The sequence below is a fragment of the Sylvia atricapilla genome, chromosome 24 (assembly GCF_009819655.1).
Source record: "Sylvia atricapilla isolate bSylAtr1 chromosome 24, bSylAtr1.pri, whole genome shotgun sequence".
Classification (NCBI taxonomy): domain Eukaryota; kingdom Metazoa; phylum Chordata; class Aves; order Passeriformes; family Sylviidae; genus Sylvia; species Sylvia atricapilla.
This window is the reverse complement of record NC_089163.1, coordinates 3,195,316-3,210,211: the sequence shown is the minus strand read 5'-3', so window position 1 is coordinate 3,210,211 and position 14,896 is coordinate 3,195,316. Positions and strand designations below refer to the sequence as shown.

General features: G+C 58.6%; 2 protein-coding genes across 6 annotated transcripts; both read left to right on the top strand.

Moving 5' to 3' along the window:
• Nucleotides 1-453: 453 nt before the first annotated feature.
• Nucleotides 454-7,434, top strand: CSF3R (colony stimulating factor 3 receptor). Of its 5 annotated transcripts, none has more exons than XM_066335448.1 (16): nucleotides 454-772; nucleotides 1,548-1,664; nucleotides 1,966-2,265; nucleotides 2,351-2,474; nucleotides 2,568-2,737; nucleotides 3,419-3,573; nucleotides 3,755-3,914; nucleotides 4,549-4,631; nucleotides 4,732-4,945; nucleotides 5,116-5,304; nucleotides 5,541-5,642; nucleotides 5,920-6,066; nucleotides 6,267-6,407; nucleotides 6,547-6,637; nucleotides 6,789-6,870; nucleotides 6,965-7,433. In XM_066335448.1, exons 2-16 carry the CDS (start codon nucleotides 1,592-1,594, stop codon nucleotides 7,349-7,351), a joined length of 2,418 nt encoding a protein of 805 aa, XP_066191545.1. In that variant the 5' UTR covers nucleotides 454-772; nucleotides 1,548-1,591; the 3' UTR covers nucleotides 7,352-7,433. The 5 variants fall into 5 exon arrangements, with proteins under 5 accessions (XP_066191545.1, XP_066191544.1, XP_066191543.1 ...); XM_066335447.1 differs by having other exon boundaries at nucleotides 1,474-1,664; XM_066335446.1 differs by having other exon boundaries at nucleotides 455-772; nucleotides 1,566-1,664.
• Nucleotides 7,435-8,044: 610 nt separating this feature from the next.
• MRPS15 (mitochondrial ribosomal protein S15) lies at nucleotides 8,045-14,461 on the top strand. Its single transcript, XM_066335451.1, has 8 exons — nucleotides 8,045-8,192; nucleotides 9,024-9,086; nucleotides 9,693-9,768; nucleotides 10,500-10,548; nucleotides 11,077-11,161; nucleotides 12,174-12,232; nucleotides 13,417-13,608; nucleotides 14,277-14,461. The coding sequence occupies exons 1-8, from the start codon at nucleotides 8,117-8,119 to the stop codon at nucleotides 14,415-14,417; spliced, it is 741 nt and encodes a 246-aa protein (XP_066191548.1). The 5' UTR covers nucleotides 8,045-8,116; the 3' UTR covers nucleotides 14,418-14,461.
• The last annotated feature ends 435 nt before the right edge of the window (nucleotides 14,462-14,896 follow it).

Sequence of the window (14,896 nt, the reverse complement as noted above, 5' to 3'; positions counted from 1 at the left end):
AGGCTGTGAGTGTGTGTGGGGTTGAGCAACCCTATGTTTACCCCCCACGGCAGCCCCATCCCACCAGACACGGGATTCCCCACGGGGCTGTGCTCCAGGCTGGCACGGGTGGGCACAGGAGCTCGGCACTGCCCCAGGCAAGGAGCTGTTGGAATAACGTGTGTTAATGGTCAGTACTGGGAGATACTGGTGGGGACATGGGCATCTCGCAGGCCGCTCACCCTGTGGCAAGCTGGACTGCGTGGACGTGGACACGGACACAGGCTTGGGGATGTGAGCTGCTCCCAGGTGACATCACCCTGCGCTGGCGGCCACAGCCGGATTTGCCTCCTGCCCCTTGAGTCGCTCATTCCCTGGCCTCCTGTCTCTTTCCCCGGCTCCTCTGCCGTGTCCCCCAGCCCCAGGGGGTGGCCCAGGGCAGCTGCAGTGAGGAACCGTCTGTGTCACATCCCGGCTGTGCCCAGGCCGGCCCTGGGGCGGGCAGGGTGGAGGCCGGGCACTGCCCGGAGTGTCCGTGTCCCCTGCGGGCTTTTCCTGCCTGCGGCGAGCGAGGGGGTCGCAGACTTCAGGGAAGTGTTTTGCAATCACCTTCTTCAGAGCGTCACAGCAACTAACGGCCCTGGTTTTGAGGAACTAACGGGGGGGAAAGCAGCATGTTAGCAAACAGACTGAGCACGGCCAGCCGCCGGCAGCCGGAGCCCCGTGCTCGGAGCAGGCGGTGAGCGGCAGCCAAACACCCCGGACACAGAGGAGAGGCAGGGATGGAGACGAGGTAGGGATGGAGGTGAGGTAGGGGTCGGTGCGTGGTGCTCAGGTCCCACTGAGCAGCATCTGGTCTGCGGCTGCTCTACCCAGTCCCCTGCCTGGGACAGCCGCATGTGCCGAGTGCTCAGAGGTGGCCGCTGTCCCACTTCCTACACTGGAGTGTTTTGTCTCTCTCTGGGTGTTGGCTTGGGGCGTGAGGAGCTGGGCACAGTGTGGGCAGCCCCTCCTGAACCACGGACGTGTCCAGGACAGAGGACCCGGGCAGAGGTGGGCAGGGGCAGAGGCAGCTCCCAGGGCCATTCCCAGCAGCAGGCAGGGATGCAGCTGACGGGGGAAGCCTGGAAGGGAGTGGGCAGGACCCCGCACAGCTCCGGCCAGTCCCTCTTTACTGCTGTCGGTCATTCGCTTCCCTCTCCCAGCTTATCGCCCTCCGCCGCCCTCACCCGCCCTCAAACCGCAAATCTCTGCCCGACAGCGGCTGGAGATAGAGTAGATAAAGTCATTCCATGCCTGCGGTCGGGCACGGGGTGCTGTGGCCGGGATGTGGTGCGGAGCCGGGCCGGTGCGGACAGACCCGCGTTCTGGGCTCTCCGCCCTGCGCTCCCCACGCCGGCGGCTGTGGCGGTGCGGGCGCCGAGCCGGGGGCGGAGGTGTCAGAAGGGCTGCGGGAAGGGCTGACGCTGACAGCGAAAGGACATTCTGCTCCAGGAAGCGCCGGTGACAATGGAGCCCGGCCGCTTCAGCCCACCTCGTCCCCAGCCCTTGCCGAGCCCCAGGAGAAGCCGCTTTCTCCGTTCCAGGTGATGCCAAAGCCACGGAGGAGACCATGGCCACCAGGCGCGGTGCTGGGACACCCCTCCTGCTGCAGCTCTCCCTGCTCCTGCTCCTCCACCTGGGCGGTGAGTGCGGTCCGTCCCGTCCTGTCCCACGGCCACCCCCAGCACCCTGCGGCCACCCGGGCTGGCCGGGGCTGCAGGAACGGCAGCAGCACGGCGGGCACGGGCAGGATGGGGCCTGGCACGGGCAGGATGGGGCCTGGCACGTGTCAGTGGCTTGCCCAACGCTCGGCTCTTCCTCTCCAGAGATGGGGGGCCCCTCTAAGGGGAGAGGCTCGTCCCTGTGTCCTGCCCGGCCGCGGAGGAGCTGAGATGGCTTTGTCACAGCTGTGACAATGATGTGGCATGTTTCTCCCGCCTGCAGGGACACTGGGCTGTGCCTTAGTGACTCTGGACTCCCCCATTGTGCCCCTGGGCTCGACTGTCACGGCGTCCTGCACCGTCCATGGAGAGCTCTGCCATGGCTTGGAGCAGGGGAAGATCCGGATCAGCTGGATGCTGGACAACAAGCCTGTGGCTGGGAGCCAGCGCCAGGGGCCAGGGGGGACAGAGGTGTCCAACCTCACCCTGCCCCGGTTCAACCACACGCAGGCCAAGCTGTGGTGCTGTGTGGAGTGGAATGGGACCAAGCAGCGCGTTGGCATGACCGAGATCAGAGCAGGCTGTAAGTCTGCTGCTTCTATAGATCACTCTCCTCCCCAGCAGGGACGGGCCCTTGCTCAGGTTCTTTCCTGGCTGTTCTCCCCCAGACCCTCCTGCAAAGCCCTTCAACCTCAGCTGCATCCTGAACCTCAGTGACTACGGGCTGACGTGCCAATGGGAGCAGGGAACCGACAGCCACCTCCCCACCAGCGTCGTGCTGAAGTACACTGGGTAAGTCCCAGGACCACGGTCCCCTGCCAAACCCCACAGCAAGCCTCACCCTCTGCCAGAGGGACCCCGAGCCCACTGCTCTGTGCGCTGCAGGAGCAGAGGCCAGGCAGTGACAGGCTGCACACCACAAGGAGGGCACAGCCACTGCACGGTGCCCCGCCGGCTGCTCCAGCTGTACCGGCAAATGGAGATCTGGGTGTCAGCCACCAACGCCCTGGGCACGGCCGAGTCAGAGCATCTCTGCATCGACCCCATGGACGTGGGTGAGTGACGGCGCAGAGGTCAGGGAAGCTGGTGACAGGGGCATTAAAGTGACATTAAAGCACGTGAGGCCTCGAGGTCACATTTTACGGGCAGGTTCCGTGATGGATGTCCTGCCGGGATGGATCGGGGCCAGCGCCGCGTTACAGAGCGAGCAGCGCGTGCGGCGGGTTATGAGCTGCCAGTTGACCTGCTGCACTCCACAGCTCCTGCAGCAATTGATTACCCATTTATTCAGCAGGTCTATTAATAATGGATCCTGTGCCTATAAACTATTTATAAAAGGAGCCTTCCCAGATGGAGAGACTTATCCTCCCTGACCTAGAGCTGGGGAAGGGCTTGCCCAGGAACCAGCTGAGCCCTTCCATGGCTGTGCCACGCTCTCACCCCTGAGCAGACCCAACTGTGGGGTGCTCCAGACACCAGGCCCCATGGAATCTGTTTTCTCTGCATAGGCATTAATGTAGAACTGTGCCAGTGTTGCACTCACAAGCAGGGGCACACACTGGCTCCTGTCCCTTGCCACCAGCCATTCTCCTAAATGCTTTGGGGTGGTTTCCCCCCATTTCTTGCTGCAGCATCCTACCTGCAGCTCCTGGCATTAACAACAGGCACGTGTGAGGTCGTGGCTCCGGGCACTGCCCACCACAAACCACTCCAACTCTCCCCTGCTCTTCCTACAGCCAAGCTGGACCCCCCAACCCTGCAGAGCATCCAGTCCATCCCCTTCCAGACCGATTGCGTTGCCCTGGCCTGGGATATGGCGTGGGGCACAAAGCACATGGAGCTGCAGTGTGAGCTGCGCTACCGGGCACTCGAGGACCCTGCCTGGGCCCTGGTGAGTGCTGCTGGGGCAGTGGGACCGGGCAGGAGCCAGGAGCCTCCCTCTGCTCCAGGCATTGGGAGTGGAAGGGTCCCCATGGGAGTGGGACGGCAAGGTGTCCCCCCTCGTGCCCACACCGGGGCCAGCCCCTGCCCGAGGCAGGAGCCAGCACAGCCGTCGTTCTGGCTGCCACCAGGTGACCGGCATCATCGGCCGGGCCGGCACCGCCCAGCCCTGTGGCTTCCTCTTCGGCACGCAGTACCACTTCCAGATGCGGTGCCGGCGGAACTCAGCATCAGCATTGGCCTCCTGGAGCGAGTGGAGCCCGGGCAGGAACTACACCACCCACGAGAAAGGTGAGTGTGAGTTACCCAGGGGGTCCTCTCTGCCCGAGCAGGCGGCACAGTGCCAGGGACACACAGCACAGCGCTGGGGACACACAGCACAGTGCTGAGGACACAGGGCACAGTGCTGGGGACACACAGCACAGCGCTGGGGACACAAGGCACAGCGCTGGGGACACACAGCACAGTGGTGGGGACACAAGGCACAGTGCTGGGGACACACAGCACAGCGCTGGGGACACACGGCACAGTGCTGGGGACACAGGGCACAGTGCTGGGGACACAAGGCACAGTGCTGGGGACACACGGCACAGCGCTGGGGACACACGGCACAGTGCTGGGGACACAGGGCACAGTGCTGGGGACACACGGCACAGTGCTGGGGACACACGGCACAGCGCTGGGGACACAGGGCACAGTGCTGGGGACACAAGGCACAGTGCTGGGGACACACAGCACAGTGGTGGGGACACACAGCACAGTGCTGGGGACACACATCACAGCGCTGGGGACACAGGGCACAGCGCTGGGGACACAGGGCACAGTGCTGGGGACACAGGGCACAGTGCTGGGGACACAAGGCACAGTGCTAGGGACACAGCCACACGGGCCCCTCTCAGCTTCTCACATCTCCGCCCCGCTGCAGCCCCCACAGGGAAGCTGGACGCGTGGTGGGGGGCTCAGGCGGCCGGGACAGAGGGGCAGCAGGAGGTGCAGCTGCGCTGGAAGGTGAGCAGGGGCAGGCGGGGGACGCGAGAGCTGCCGGGGCATTGCCCTGGGGACTGAGATCCCCGCGGGGACTGACACCCAGCCCCCTGCCCGCACCCAGGCCCCACGGCAGCGGGAGGCCAACGGGCGAGTGCTGGGCTACCGCGTCACCCTGAGCCCCCGGAGGAGGGGCAGGGACCCCCTCACCGTCTGCAACACCACCCACACCCACTGCAGCTTCTCGGTGCCCGCGGGGACCAGGAGGGTCTATCTGTCAGCCTACAACGCCGCCGGCGAGTCGGCACCGACCGAGGTCGTGCTCCTGGAGAGGAAAGGTGAGAGGGCAGTGCCCCAAATCTCCCCATGTCCCCTGGGTTCTGCTCCCCCCAGCAGGCTGCCGTGGGGCGCACAGTCAGGGCAAGGAGACGGCGGACTCCAAAGCCCAGGGGGTGATGTGGGAGAGGTGCTCCCCTCTCTCATCGTCCCGGCTGCTTGTCCCGTGCAGGTCAGCCCCTGGCCGGGCTCCGGGCCGTGCCCGGGGACGAGCACAGCCTCTGGGTGCACTGGGAGGCACCGCTGGCCCCAGTGATCGCCTATGTCCTGGAGTGGCAGCCGGTGACAGCAGAGCCTGAGCACTGCAGCTCGTGCTGGCAGATAGAGCACGACAGCGCAGCCACCACAGCTCTTATCCAGGGTAAGTGAGGGCTGCCAGGGCGTCCTGACCCTCTGGTCAGGTGTGCCAGGGGGCTGGCACCCATCCTGAGCAAACCAGGACCAAGCTCTGCCCCCAGCCCACTCCCCACCCTTCCTCCTTCCTCTGGATCCAGCCCCAGGGTAGGTGGGCTGGTGCCATGGGGTAGGGGTGGCAGAGCTGGGGTGTCTCAGCAGCCAGTGTCCCAAACTCCTGGACCCTTCTGCTCTCCATTGCAGATGGCATCGAGCCTTTCCAGCGGTACAACATCTCACTGTACCCCCTCTACGAGGGCACTGTCGGGGTGCCCATCCACACCACAGCCTACTCTCAGCAGAAGGGTACGTGGGAAGGGTGCCCCACCACCAAGACTTTGCCCTTCCAAAAAGAGGCAACAACCTCTTCCCCATGTACCGCTAATCCAGGGACTGCACCAAAGAGCTCAGCCTGGGGGGCTGGATTTGTCTCATGCCATGAATGTCATTGTCATGAATGTGCTCTCAGCTCCCCTACAGCATGGGCAGGTCCTGACACCCACACCTTGGGTCCCCCCTCCCCATCAGTCCCCACTCGAGGCATTGCTCAGCACTTGGTCCCTCCTTGTCCTGCTCTTTCCAGCGCCATCCTATGCCCCAAAGCTTCACCTGAAGAGGATCGGCAAGTCAGAGGCCGAGCTGTGCTGGGAGCCACTGCCAGTAGAGATGCAGAACGGCTTCATCACCAGCTACACCATCTTCTGGGCCAACAGCATCACCCACATGGCCAGTGAGTCCTGCCCACAGCACCACTGACCTTGCCCTCTGTCCCATCTCGATGTGCTGGGTGGAGATACCAGGAGCCCCTGTGTCCTTTTGAGAGAGGGTCAGGGAGTTTTAGGGTCCTCACAGGGCTCCCTGCCAGCAGAGACCTGAGGGGCTGTGCAGGAGGGGGGGTTCTGTCACAACAACAGCCCCTTGTGCCCCCAGGTGCCACCGTGAATGCCTCCCTCAGCTCCTTTGTCATCCGGGGGCTGAAGCCATCGACCCTGTACAAGGTGCACATCATGGCATCCACGGCCGCCGGCAGCACCAATGGCACCAGCCTGACCCTGGTGACAACCGTGCTGGGTGAGTGCTGCAGCCACACAGGACAGGGGGGACATAGGAGGGGACCTGCAGCCCCTGGTCCTGTCCCAGCCTCACGGCACGGCACAGCACAGCTGGCAGTGCCCACTGCAGTTCCCGGTAACCCTGTCCCGCTTCCCAGATGACACTGAGATCCAGTTCCTCTTCCTGACCCTGGGGCTGGTCTTTGTCGTGCTCATCGTGTTGCTCATCTGCTTCCAGAAGAACGAGCGGTGAGTACCAGAGCCCCACCCCAGGCCGGTGGGACAGGGTGGCCTTGCGAGGTGCTGACATCCCGCCGGGAGCTCGGTGGGAGCCGGGCCAGCACTAAGGCCACCCATTCCAGCCCGCCTCGCTGAGTCCCCTCATCCCCGTGGTCCCCAGGATGAAGGAGCAGCTCTGGCCCAGTGTCCCCGACCCCGCCAACAGCAGCCTGGGCAAGTGGGTGCCGGCAGCGGTGGCGCAGGTGAGACCGGGCGGCTGCTCCCCGGACCCCAGCCGGCAGCGTGAGGGACAGCAAGGGGACATGGCACCGGCTGTGACCTCCCGCTGCTCCCCAGGAGCCGCTCCAGGTGCTCGCCGCCAGGGAGCCCGGCCCGGCCGCCATCTCCACGGTCACCGTGCTGGAGGGGGAAGCGGGCAAGCAGCCGGGGAAGGAACATCCCGGCCTGCCCGCCGCCGTCCCGGCGCTGCCCCGGCCCTACGTGCGGCAGGAGGGGCCCGGGGAGCCCGTGCAGTACGCGCGGGTGGGGGCCGCGGGCTACCGGGGCCAGCGGCTGCTCCCCGAGCCCGCTCCCCGCTTCTACGAGAACCTGCGAGGCCGCGGGAACGGCGGCGGCGGAGCGGGGGACTGGGGGTTCCTCGAGGAGCCCCCCGCCACCTTCCCGCTGCTGCAGGGGCTCCGCATCGGCGGCGCCGAGGAGCTGCACGAGTGCCGGGCGGACTAGAGCGGGATGGAGCCGGGCAGCGACCCCGGGGCCGCCGGCGGGAGTCCCGGGATGCGGCGTCCATCCGCCGGGTTCCAGCCGCAGCCTGGGGCGCTCCACCCCGCTGTGTGTGTGTGTGTGTCCCCTCCCGACCGCCTCCCTCCGAAATAAACGGGGACGTGCTGAGAACAACCCGGGCGTTTCTGCGGGAAGGGGATGGGGACGGGGATGGGAGCGCAGATGGGGACGGGGACAGGACCAGAACAAGGACTGGGACCAGGATGGGGACAGGACCAGAACAAGGACTGGGACCAGGATGGGGACAGGACTAGAACCAGGACTGGGACCAGGATGGGACCAGGACGGGGACGGGACCGAGACGGGGCTGGGGCTAGGCATGGGCATGGGACCAAGACGGGGACATGGCATCGGGACCAAGATGGGGGCGGGACCGAGGCGGGCATGGGGATGGGACATGACAGGGACAGGACGAGGATCGGGACCGGAACGAGGACAAGAACGAGGACAGGGACAGGTAGGGGACGAAACCGAGACAGGGACGGAGATGGAGATGGGACCTGGACGGGGAGCGGAACGAGGATGGGGACAGTCAGAGGACCGGGAGGGATCCAGGACCAGGACAGGGTCGAGGACTGGGAGGGGACCCGGACCCTGGACGGCCATCGACGCGCTCGGCGTTCGCTCCCTTTGCCCTGTCTCGGCACTCGGCAGTCGCGGCTGGGCAAGATGGCGGCGCCCATGCGGGCGTCTCGGTGAGCGCGGGCCATGCTGGCGCTGCTGGGCCGCGGCCTGGCCGGGCTGGCCCGCACCGGGGCCGCCGTGCTGGGCAGGGCAGAGCCCGGTGAGGGGCACGGGGGGCTCGGGAGGCCGAGGGAAGGAGGGTGGAAAGGGAAGCGGACCCCGCTGTGGGAGGTGGGGAGCGGCGGGGGCCGCGGTGGGAGCCGAGGATGCGGGGAAAGGGGCGGTCTCGGCGTCGGGGGTGGCCGAGGGTCACACACCGGCCTCATGCTCTGTCCCCTCTGAAACGAGACAGGGGGCCGGCTGACCTTGGGGGTAGCCGGGGTGCAGCTGGGCAGGGGGCGCGGGCAGGATGCCGGGGGTCCCTCGGGACAGCGGGGCCGAGCGGGGATGGCCGAGCTGGGCACGGGCAAATGGCCTGAGGCAGGTCCTGATTCCAGCAGCAGGGCCCTGAAAGAGCAGCTGGAAGAGTTTGTTCTTGAAAGGTCAAAGAATGACGAAGTCCCGGCCGATGATGAGTATTGGCGGCTTTACCGAGCTGTGTCAGGCAAAGGTTGTCCCCGGGTTGTCCCCAGGTGTCAGTGACATTGGGGTGGCCCAGAGCAGCCCCTCCATGTCGCTAATGAAACTGAGTGAATTCATCAGTTAATTCAGCAGTTTTAACCCTCTGAATGAACACATTTGCCCGGGGGGGACCCTCACACTCTGCTCAGTGTGTGCAGCATGCTCCGCCCTCGGCACTTGCTCACTCCCGAGCAGCACAGCTCGGTTTGTTTTATGGGAGCCACACTGAACTATCCCACACTCCTGTGGGATTAAAAATCTGCCTGGATCACCCCAGTGCTCTGACCCCATACAGACCAAGCAATATGTGACGTGTACAGAGCTGCAGAAGTGCACACAAGTCTGATATCTTTCTGTTCCTCCCACCCAGCCTGCAGTCCTGTGCTCCAGGCAGCCAGAGGCTATGCCAGACCTGCAGCAAAGAAGAAGAAAGGTACGTCAGGATCCACAGGACCAAATTTTTTTGCTGTTGGAATGCTCAGAGCTGTACCCTCATGGCACAGAAATCATTCCAGAAATAGTTCCCTGCAAGCTCAGGAGTTACTCAGAAGATTCCCCTCCTCCTGAATGTGGGGAAATGGACACTTGTCAGTAGCAGATCTGTGACGGTGAGGAGACCCTGGCACAGGTTGCCCAGAGCAGCTGTGGCTGCCTCTGGATCTCTGGAGGTGTTCAAGGCCAGGTTGGACAGGGCTTGGAACAACCTGGGATAGTGGAAGGTGTCCCTGCCCACGGCAGGGAGTGAGATCAGATGGGCTTTAAGTTCCCTTGCAGCACAAACTGTTCTGGTATTCTGTGATCTGTGAGCTCGGTGGATTGTTGTAAATGCATGTACACCATATTGTAAATCCAGAGTGCTGAAGGGAAGAGACTGGACCTGGTTTTTTTTCACTCAGTTCCTGCCCTCTTGGATCTGCTCAGTTCTTCTTGTTTGGAGCACATAACCATTTTCCTTCAGAGCATGTTTCCTCTGATCTGGTTTGCAAGGTCAGAGCTTTGACTTTGTCCTGCTCTTCCTCAAATGTGTATCTCTTTGTAGACATCCCCAGCCATCTGGATGACCTTCCTCCCACCATGCTGAAGAAGGAATATGCCAATCTCCCAATAATGAACAGGTATGAACAGGGAATGGCTGCTCTCTCCAGGTGTTTCTATCTTACATATGACCATGGTGTGTGGAAGCTGTCACCTGCTCACTAATTAATTATTAATGCTCAGTGGGCACAAAAAATTGCAAAGTCAGTTAGAAAGTCGGATTTACAGACACAGGCAGTGGTCAGGGCTCAGGAATGGTTCACAGGAGTGGTTCACTCCATGTGAGATCAAGTGCTGGTTGCCCACATCCTCTGTGAGCTTTGTAGTCCATAAGGGAGAAAAAAAAGGAAATAACCTTGAAATACTAGAAACAGTCATCTTGCAAATAATCTGTGCCTGTCTTGAACTCAGGTGATGGAGAGTGTCGTTAAACAACTCAACATGAGTTCAGCTGCTGCTGAATTTGGGCTCTGGGGCTCAGCACAGTTGTGCTCTGATGCAGAGCTGCTTGTGTGTGGTGCAGGGAGGGCCCCCAGTGGCCTGACTGTGACTTTCACTGCTCTCTGAAGGTACCAGTCTTTAAATTAAATATTTCTGCAGCAAAACAACTCGATGATCCTGTAATCTGAGCCGTGATTTTGCTTAGGAAAGTGAGCACCAGTTTATGGCTGCCGGGTTTGGGAGGGGAGGAGAGTCCCTGTGAAATTGTAGAGTAAATTAAAGCTGAGAAAAGTTCTGAGAACCTGAGTTCATTTCTGTTGTTAAATAGACTTGTTTCTAGTTTATAAGCTCATTTGCCATCTCCTTGCAGTGTGGATGATGTAGTGAAACGGGTGCTGTCCCTGGAAATGGCAAGTCAGGTCAGTGCTATTCTGCTTGCTTGAAAAAAAATAGATGTAATGAACATCTTCATGTGAGACTTGTTCCTGTTGTTAAATATCTTTCACTTACTGTGTTTTTAAGTAACTGTAAATATGGTGTGATGAAATACAGTGATAAATCTGGCCTGCTCTTAAATTTTATCACACTGAAGTGGTAACAATTGCATGTTAAAATGAGAGAAGAAAGTATTCAGGGGTGACAGGGCAATGAGCTGTTCTGTTGCTGCTCCTGGCTGACCCCGTGTGTTCTAGAAACCATTGCACTGGACAGCAGATGTCCTTCAAGTTATTTTTGCTTTCCATATGCCCAGAAAACAAACAGGTAGGAAAGTGGCACAAAGATCTCTATGCCATTCTTCTGTACTTGCCACTTCAGCTTAAAAAGATGTAAAAGCACTGAGTAAAGGTCTGAATTGCAGAGCCTTTATCTGGGTTTTTGGGAAGAGAGCTGAGTGTCTCTGACCTCTGGTTCTGAGACAGTGACAACCTCTTTTCTGTGACCCACAGAAGGAGAAGCTGAGGGTAAAGAAGCAGCAGCTGGTGGAGAAGGTCAGGAGGTCTCCCAATGACAATGGCTCCTTTGAGGTGCAAGGCAAGTTAAAAAAAGGGAAGGGTATTGTTGGCAGATGAAACACCCCTGCTTCTATTCAGCTGTTCCCACCCCAGCACTTCCAGTTTGCTGTATAATTCAGGAGAATCTCCTCCAGGAGAGCTGCTGAGAGGCAGGTAGCCTGCAGGATGCCCTGCAGGACTGCTCCAGGTCTGGAAGTGTTACAGAGGCTGCTTCCAAATTCCTGCTCCACATCCACCTTCCAAAGGCAGTGTGTGCATTAATCTGTTTGGAGTGCTTCTGTGACATGAGGCACTGAGCTGCAGCTGTTACCAAAATGAACCAAATTCAGCCACAGAACCCAATTTTTTCTCTGCAATTTTTTTCTCAGAGAGCTGTGGCTGAAGCACAGTGGGGACAGTGCAGGGACAAAGGCCATGTTGCACTGACCAACACTCTTGACAACTCCTTTGTCATCAGTAAAGCCCTTCTGTTCCTCACTATGCCAGCAGCCCCTCCCTCGAGCCCAAAATCCCAAAGACCTGCCTGCTGCCCTTGGAAAAAAAAACCCTTTATTGCTCTCTGCTACCCCAGAGCTTAAATCCCATGAGGTGAAATAAATGTCAGATCACTGGGAATTGAATGAGTGCAAGAGGAATAAATCCACAGCTAAATTTGTATGATGCGTTGCTAAAATCTTACCCTCTAATTCAGCAGCCTCGTAACAGTCACAGGTTGTGACTGCTGTGTTTTGGTGTGTTGTGTGCAGTGGGCTGTGGGCAAGGGCTGCTTTGGGCAGTGCTTGCTGTGAGCAGTGCTTCTTGTGGGCAGTGTTTTGTCGTGGGCGGTGTTTTGTCGTGGGCAGTGTTTGTAGTGCTGCTGTGAGCAGTGTTTTGTCGTGGGCACTGTTTTGCCATGGGCAGTCCCTGCTCTGCTGCTGTGGGTACTTTCAGGGGCAGCAGTGCTCAGCTGGCAGCTTGAGGCAAGGCAGATGATCCTGGATCACCTGGGAAAGCTGCTGCTCTCACACAGCTTCTCTCTCTGTCCTTTACAGTTGCTATTTTGACTGCCAGGATACGCACGCTCGAGGAGCACCTCCAGAAGCACCCCAAGGTAACTCAGGGATCTGAGCCCACACCCAGCAGCTGCTCAGGTGGTTTTCTCAGTTTATAATGAGAGGATTTTAATCCTGGGGATTATGGCTTTTCTAAGGAGGTTTATAAAATAGTTACAGCTGTTCCCTGGTGCCAGTGTGGGGAGCTGCTGGCTCAGGCACAGCTGGATTCTCGCCGACTCTGCTCTGTGTTCTGCTTTGTTACTGTAGTGGAGGAAATGGCTGAGCTGATTCCTTTGGGCAGAGCTGAGCTCCATTTCTCCTCACTGCAGATGTGGCTTCACCACTTAGTTTTCACTAATTAATGAATGCAGCTGCAGTAATAAACAAAGAGTAAAGTCTGTGTTTATTTTGCTCATGGAAATGTTTGCTGGACAGCACTGTGTGAATGTCCCACTCCTCTGCCTGCAGCTACCTGGGTTCAGGCCCAAATTTGAGACATCTAGACTGAATTTATCTTCATAAAACAGGTATCAAAGATTCTTTATGCAGAGCAAAAGGTGGGAAATGGATTGATAACTACATTTGAAAGCAGTGCATAATTGTTACTCATGAAAACTTGAAGGGTACAAGAGAACAGAATGGAGATTTTTGTTACAAGCCAGAAACTGTACCAAGTGTTGCAGTGAAGTTGGATCTTTTGGAATTCCTTGGCTGAAGCCTGTTCTTTACACAAATCACTCATATAGGACAGGGAGATGTCTCCCCTGAGGGATTGCCCTGACTGATGTGGCTCAGGCTACGCTTGTGCCCTTCCAAAGAACAACCAGACAGTCAGAGCCAAGTCACAGATTATCTTCATATTTAATTTCTGGCAAAACAAAGGTAAATGCTTGTGTTATTCTGAAGCAGCACACTTCAAGAGAAGCAGGTTTTAGCCAGAAGACCTTCCCTGCAGCTTTGGCACAGCCAGAAACTGTACACAAGCTGAAAACAGTCTTCAGGGAAAGTGAAGGTGCAGCCATGGAAGGGAGAAAGCAATTCCACTGCAAAGTAAATTAAATCTCCTTGGATCAGCTTGTGCTGACCTGATGTACTCACAGCACCTGCCAAGAGAAGTTGTTCTGGGACTCTGTCCTTAACCTGACCGTTCCCTTCAGCCCAAATCTGGTCTATTCTGAGTCATTGCTTGGAATGGCAGGACACTGTGCCTGCAGAGCAGTGAGGGTTGGGTGCTTTGCAGGACAAAAGCAACCGGCGGCTGCTGCTGATGGGTCTGGACCGGCGGAGGAAGATGCTGAGCTACCTGCGCCGGGTCAACTACAGCACCTTTGAGAAAACCTGCCAGGAGCTGGACATCCAGTACAGCCCCCCACAGCCCTACACCCGCCGTGTCACCAAGCGCTGGCTGGTCAAAAAGGCTTTGTGCATCAAGGTATGGAGCAGGCTGCACGGGGAAAAAGCCCTCTGTAAAAGTTAGGAATGAGTGATAGCCGAGTTCTCCTAAGCCAGGCTTTGACTTTGATCTTGTCTGTAGAGAACTGCCTGAGCTCAGCCAAGAGCTCCCTGTGGGACACTGACAAATGCTGTACTCAGGCACTTCAGGTTGGGCCGCTGGTTTGCTCAAAAATTCAAACCAGCTTTTTTCTCAAATCCTAGTATGGGAATGATATGTGAGATAATTTGATGGCACTTTGGAACAGAAACGTGGGTGCACCCCCTGTCTGCCCTGATTTGCTCAGAATATATGAGTGTAATTGCTGCTTGCAGTAGATCTTGGTACAACTGAGCAGAACCAAAAGCTGAACGTGCCTTAGGTTTGTAAATGCTACATTTCAGTCCAGTTAAATTCTAATCAAAGGAACTGGGCCAAAGGTGTCCAAGGAATGACTAGACATGTGGTCTCAGAGGTCTTTTCCAGCCTGAATAATTCAGTGATTGACTGGGTGGCTGAAACCGAATAATCTCAGATGGTTCCCTGAAGCAAGAAAGGCGCTGAGGGAGGATTTGATCTGGCTCTTGCTGGAACCACTCTGCCTGCAGCAGACATCCTGGGGAGCAGCTCTGCAGGCAGCTTTATCTCTCTCCCTTCTGCTTCCACAGGTGTTCCAGGAGAAGCAGAAGCTGAAAGCTGCTGTGAGACTGAGGCAGAGGAGAGAGAGGCAGGCAAGAGCAAGGGCTGCACGGGAACAGCAGGAGAAGCAGGTGCAGAAGAAGCAGGCACAGGAGGGGACACCTGTGTAGTGGCACAGACAGGCTGACAATAAACTGCTGCCCAAAGACCTCAAGTCTCTGCTTGTGTGGTGTGGTGTGGTCTGCAGTGTTCTGAGCACCTAGGAAGGGCAGCAGGTGGTTTAAGTGGTTTAGAAGTTTAATTTCAGGCCAAGTGCTGGGCAGGTCAGTCTGTGAGAAGACCTGAGGGCTCCAGCATTACCCTGCAGTCTGTCAGTGGGAGCAGCTCCAGGGCTGCCTGTGTCCTGTCAGCACAGCCAGTCCAGAGGTATGTGCTGTCACATTTTCTTAGATATTTATAAACTGAAACTTAAGACATTTAGATTGGGCATTATGAATAAATTCTTCGCTGTGAGGGTGAGGAGGCCCTGGTATAGGTGCCCAGAGAAGCTGTGGCTGCCCCTGGATCCCTGGCAGTGCCCAAGGCCAGGTTGGACAGGGCTTGGAGCAGCCTGGGACAGTGGGAGGTGTCCCTGCCCATGGCAGGGGGT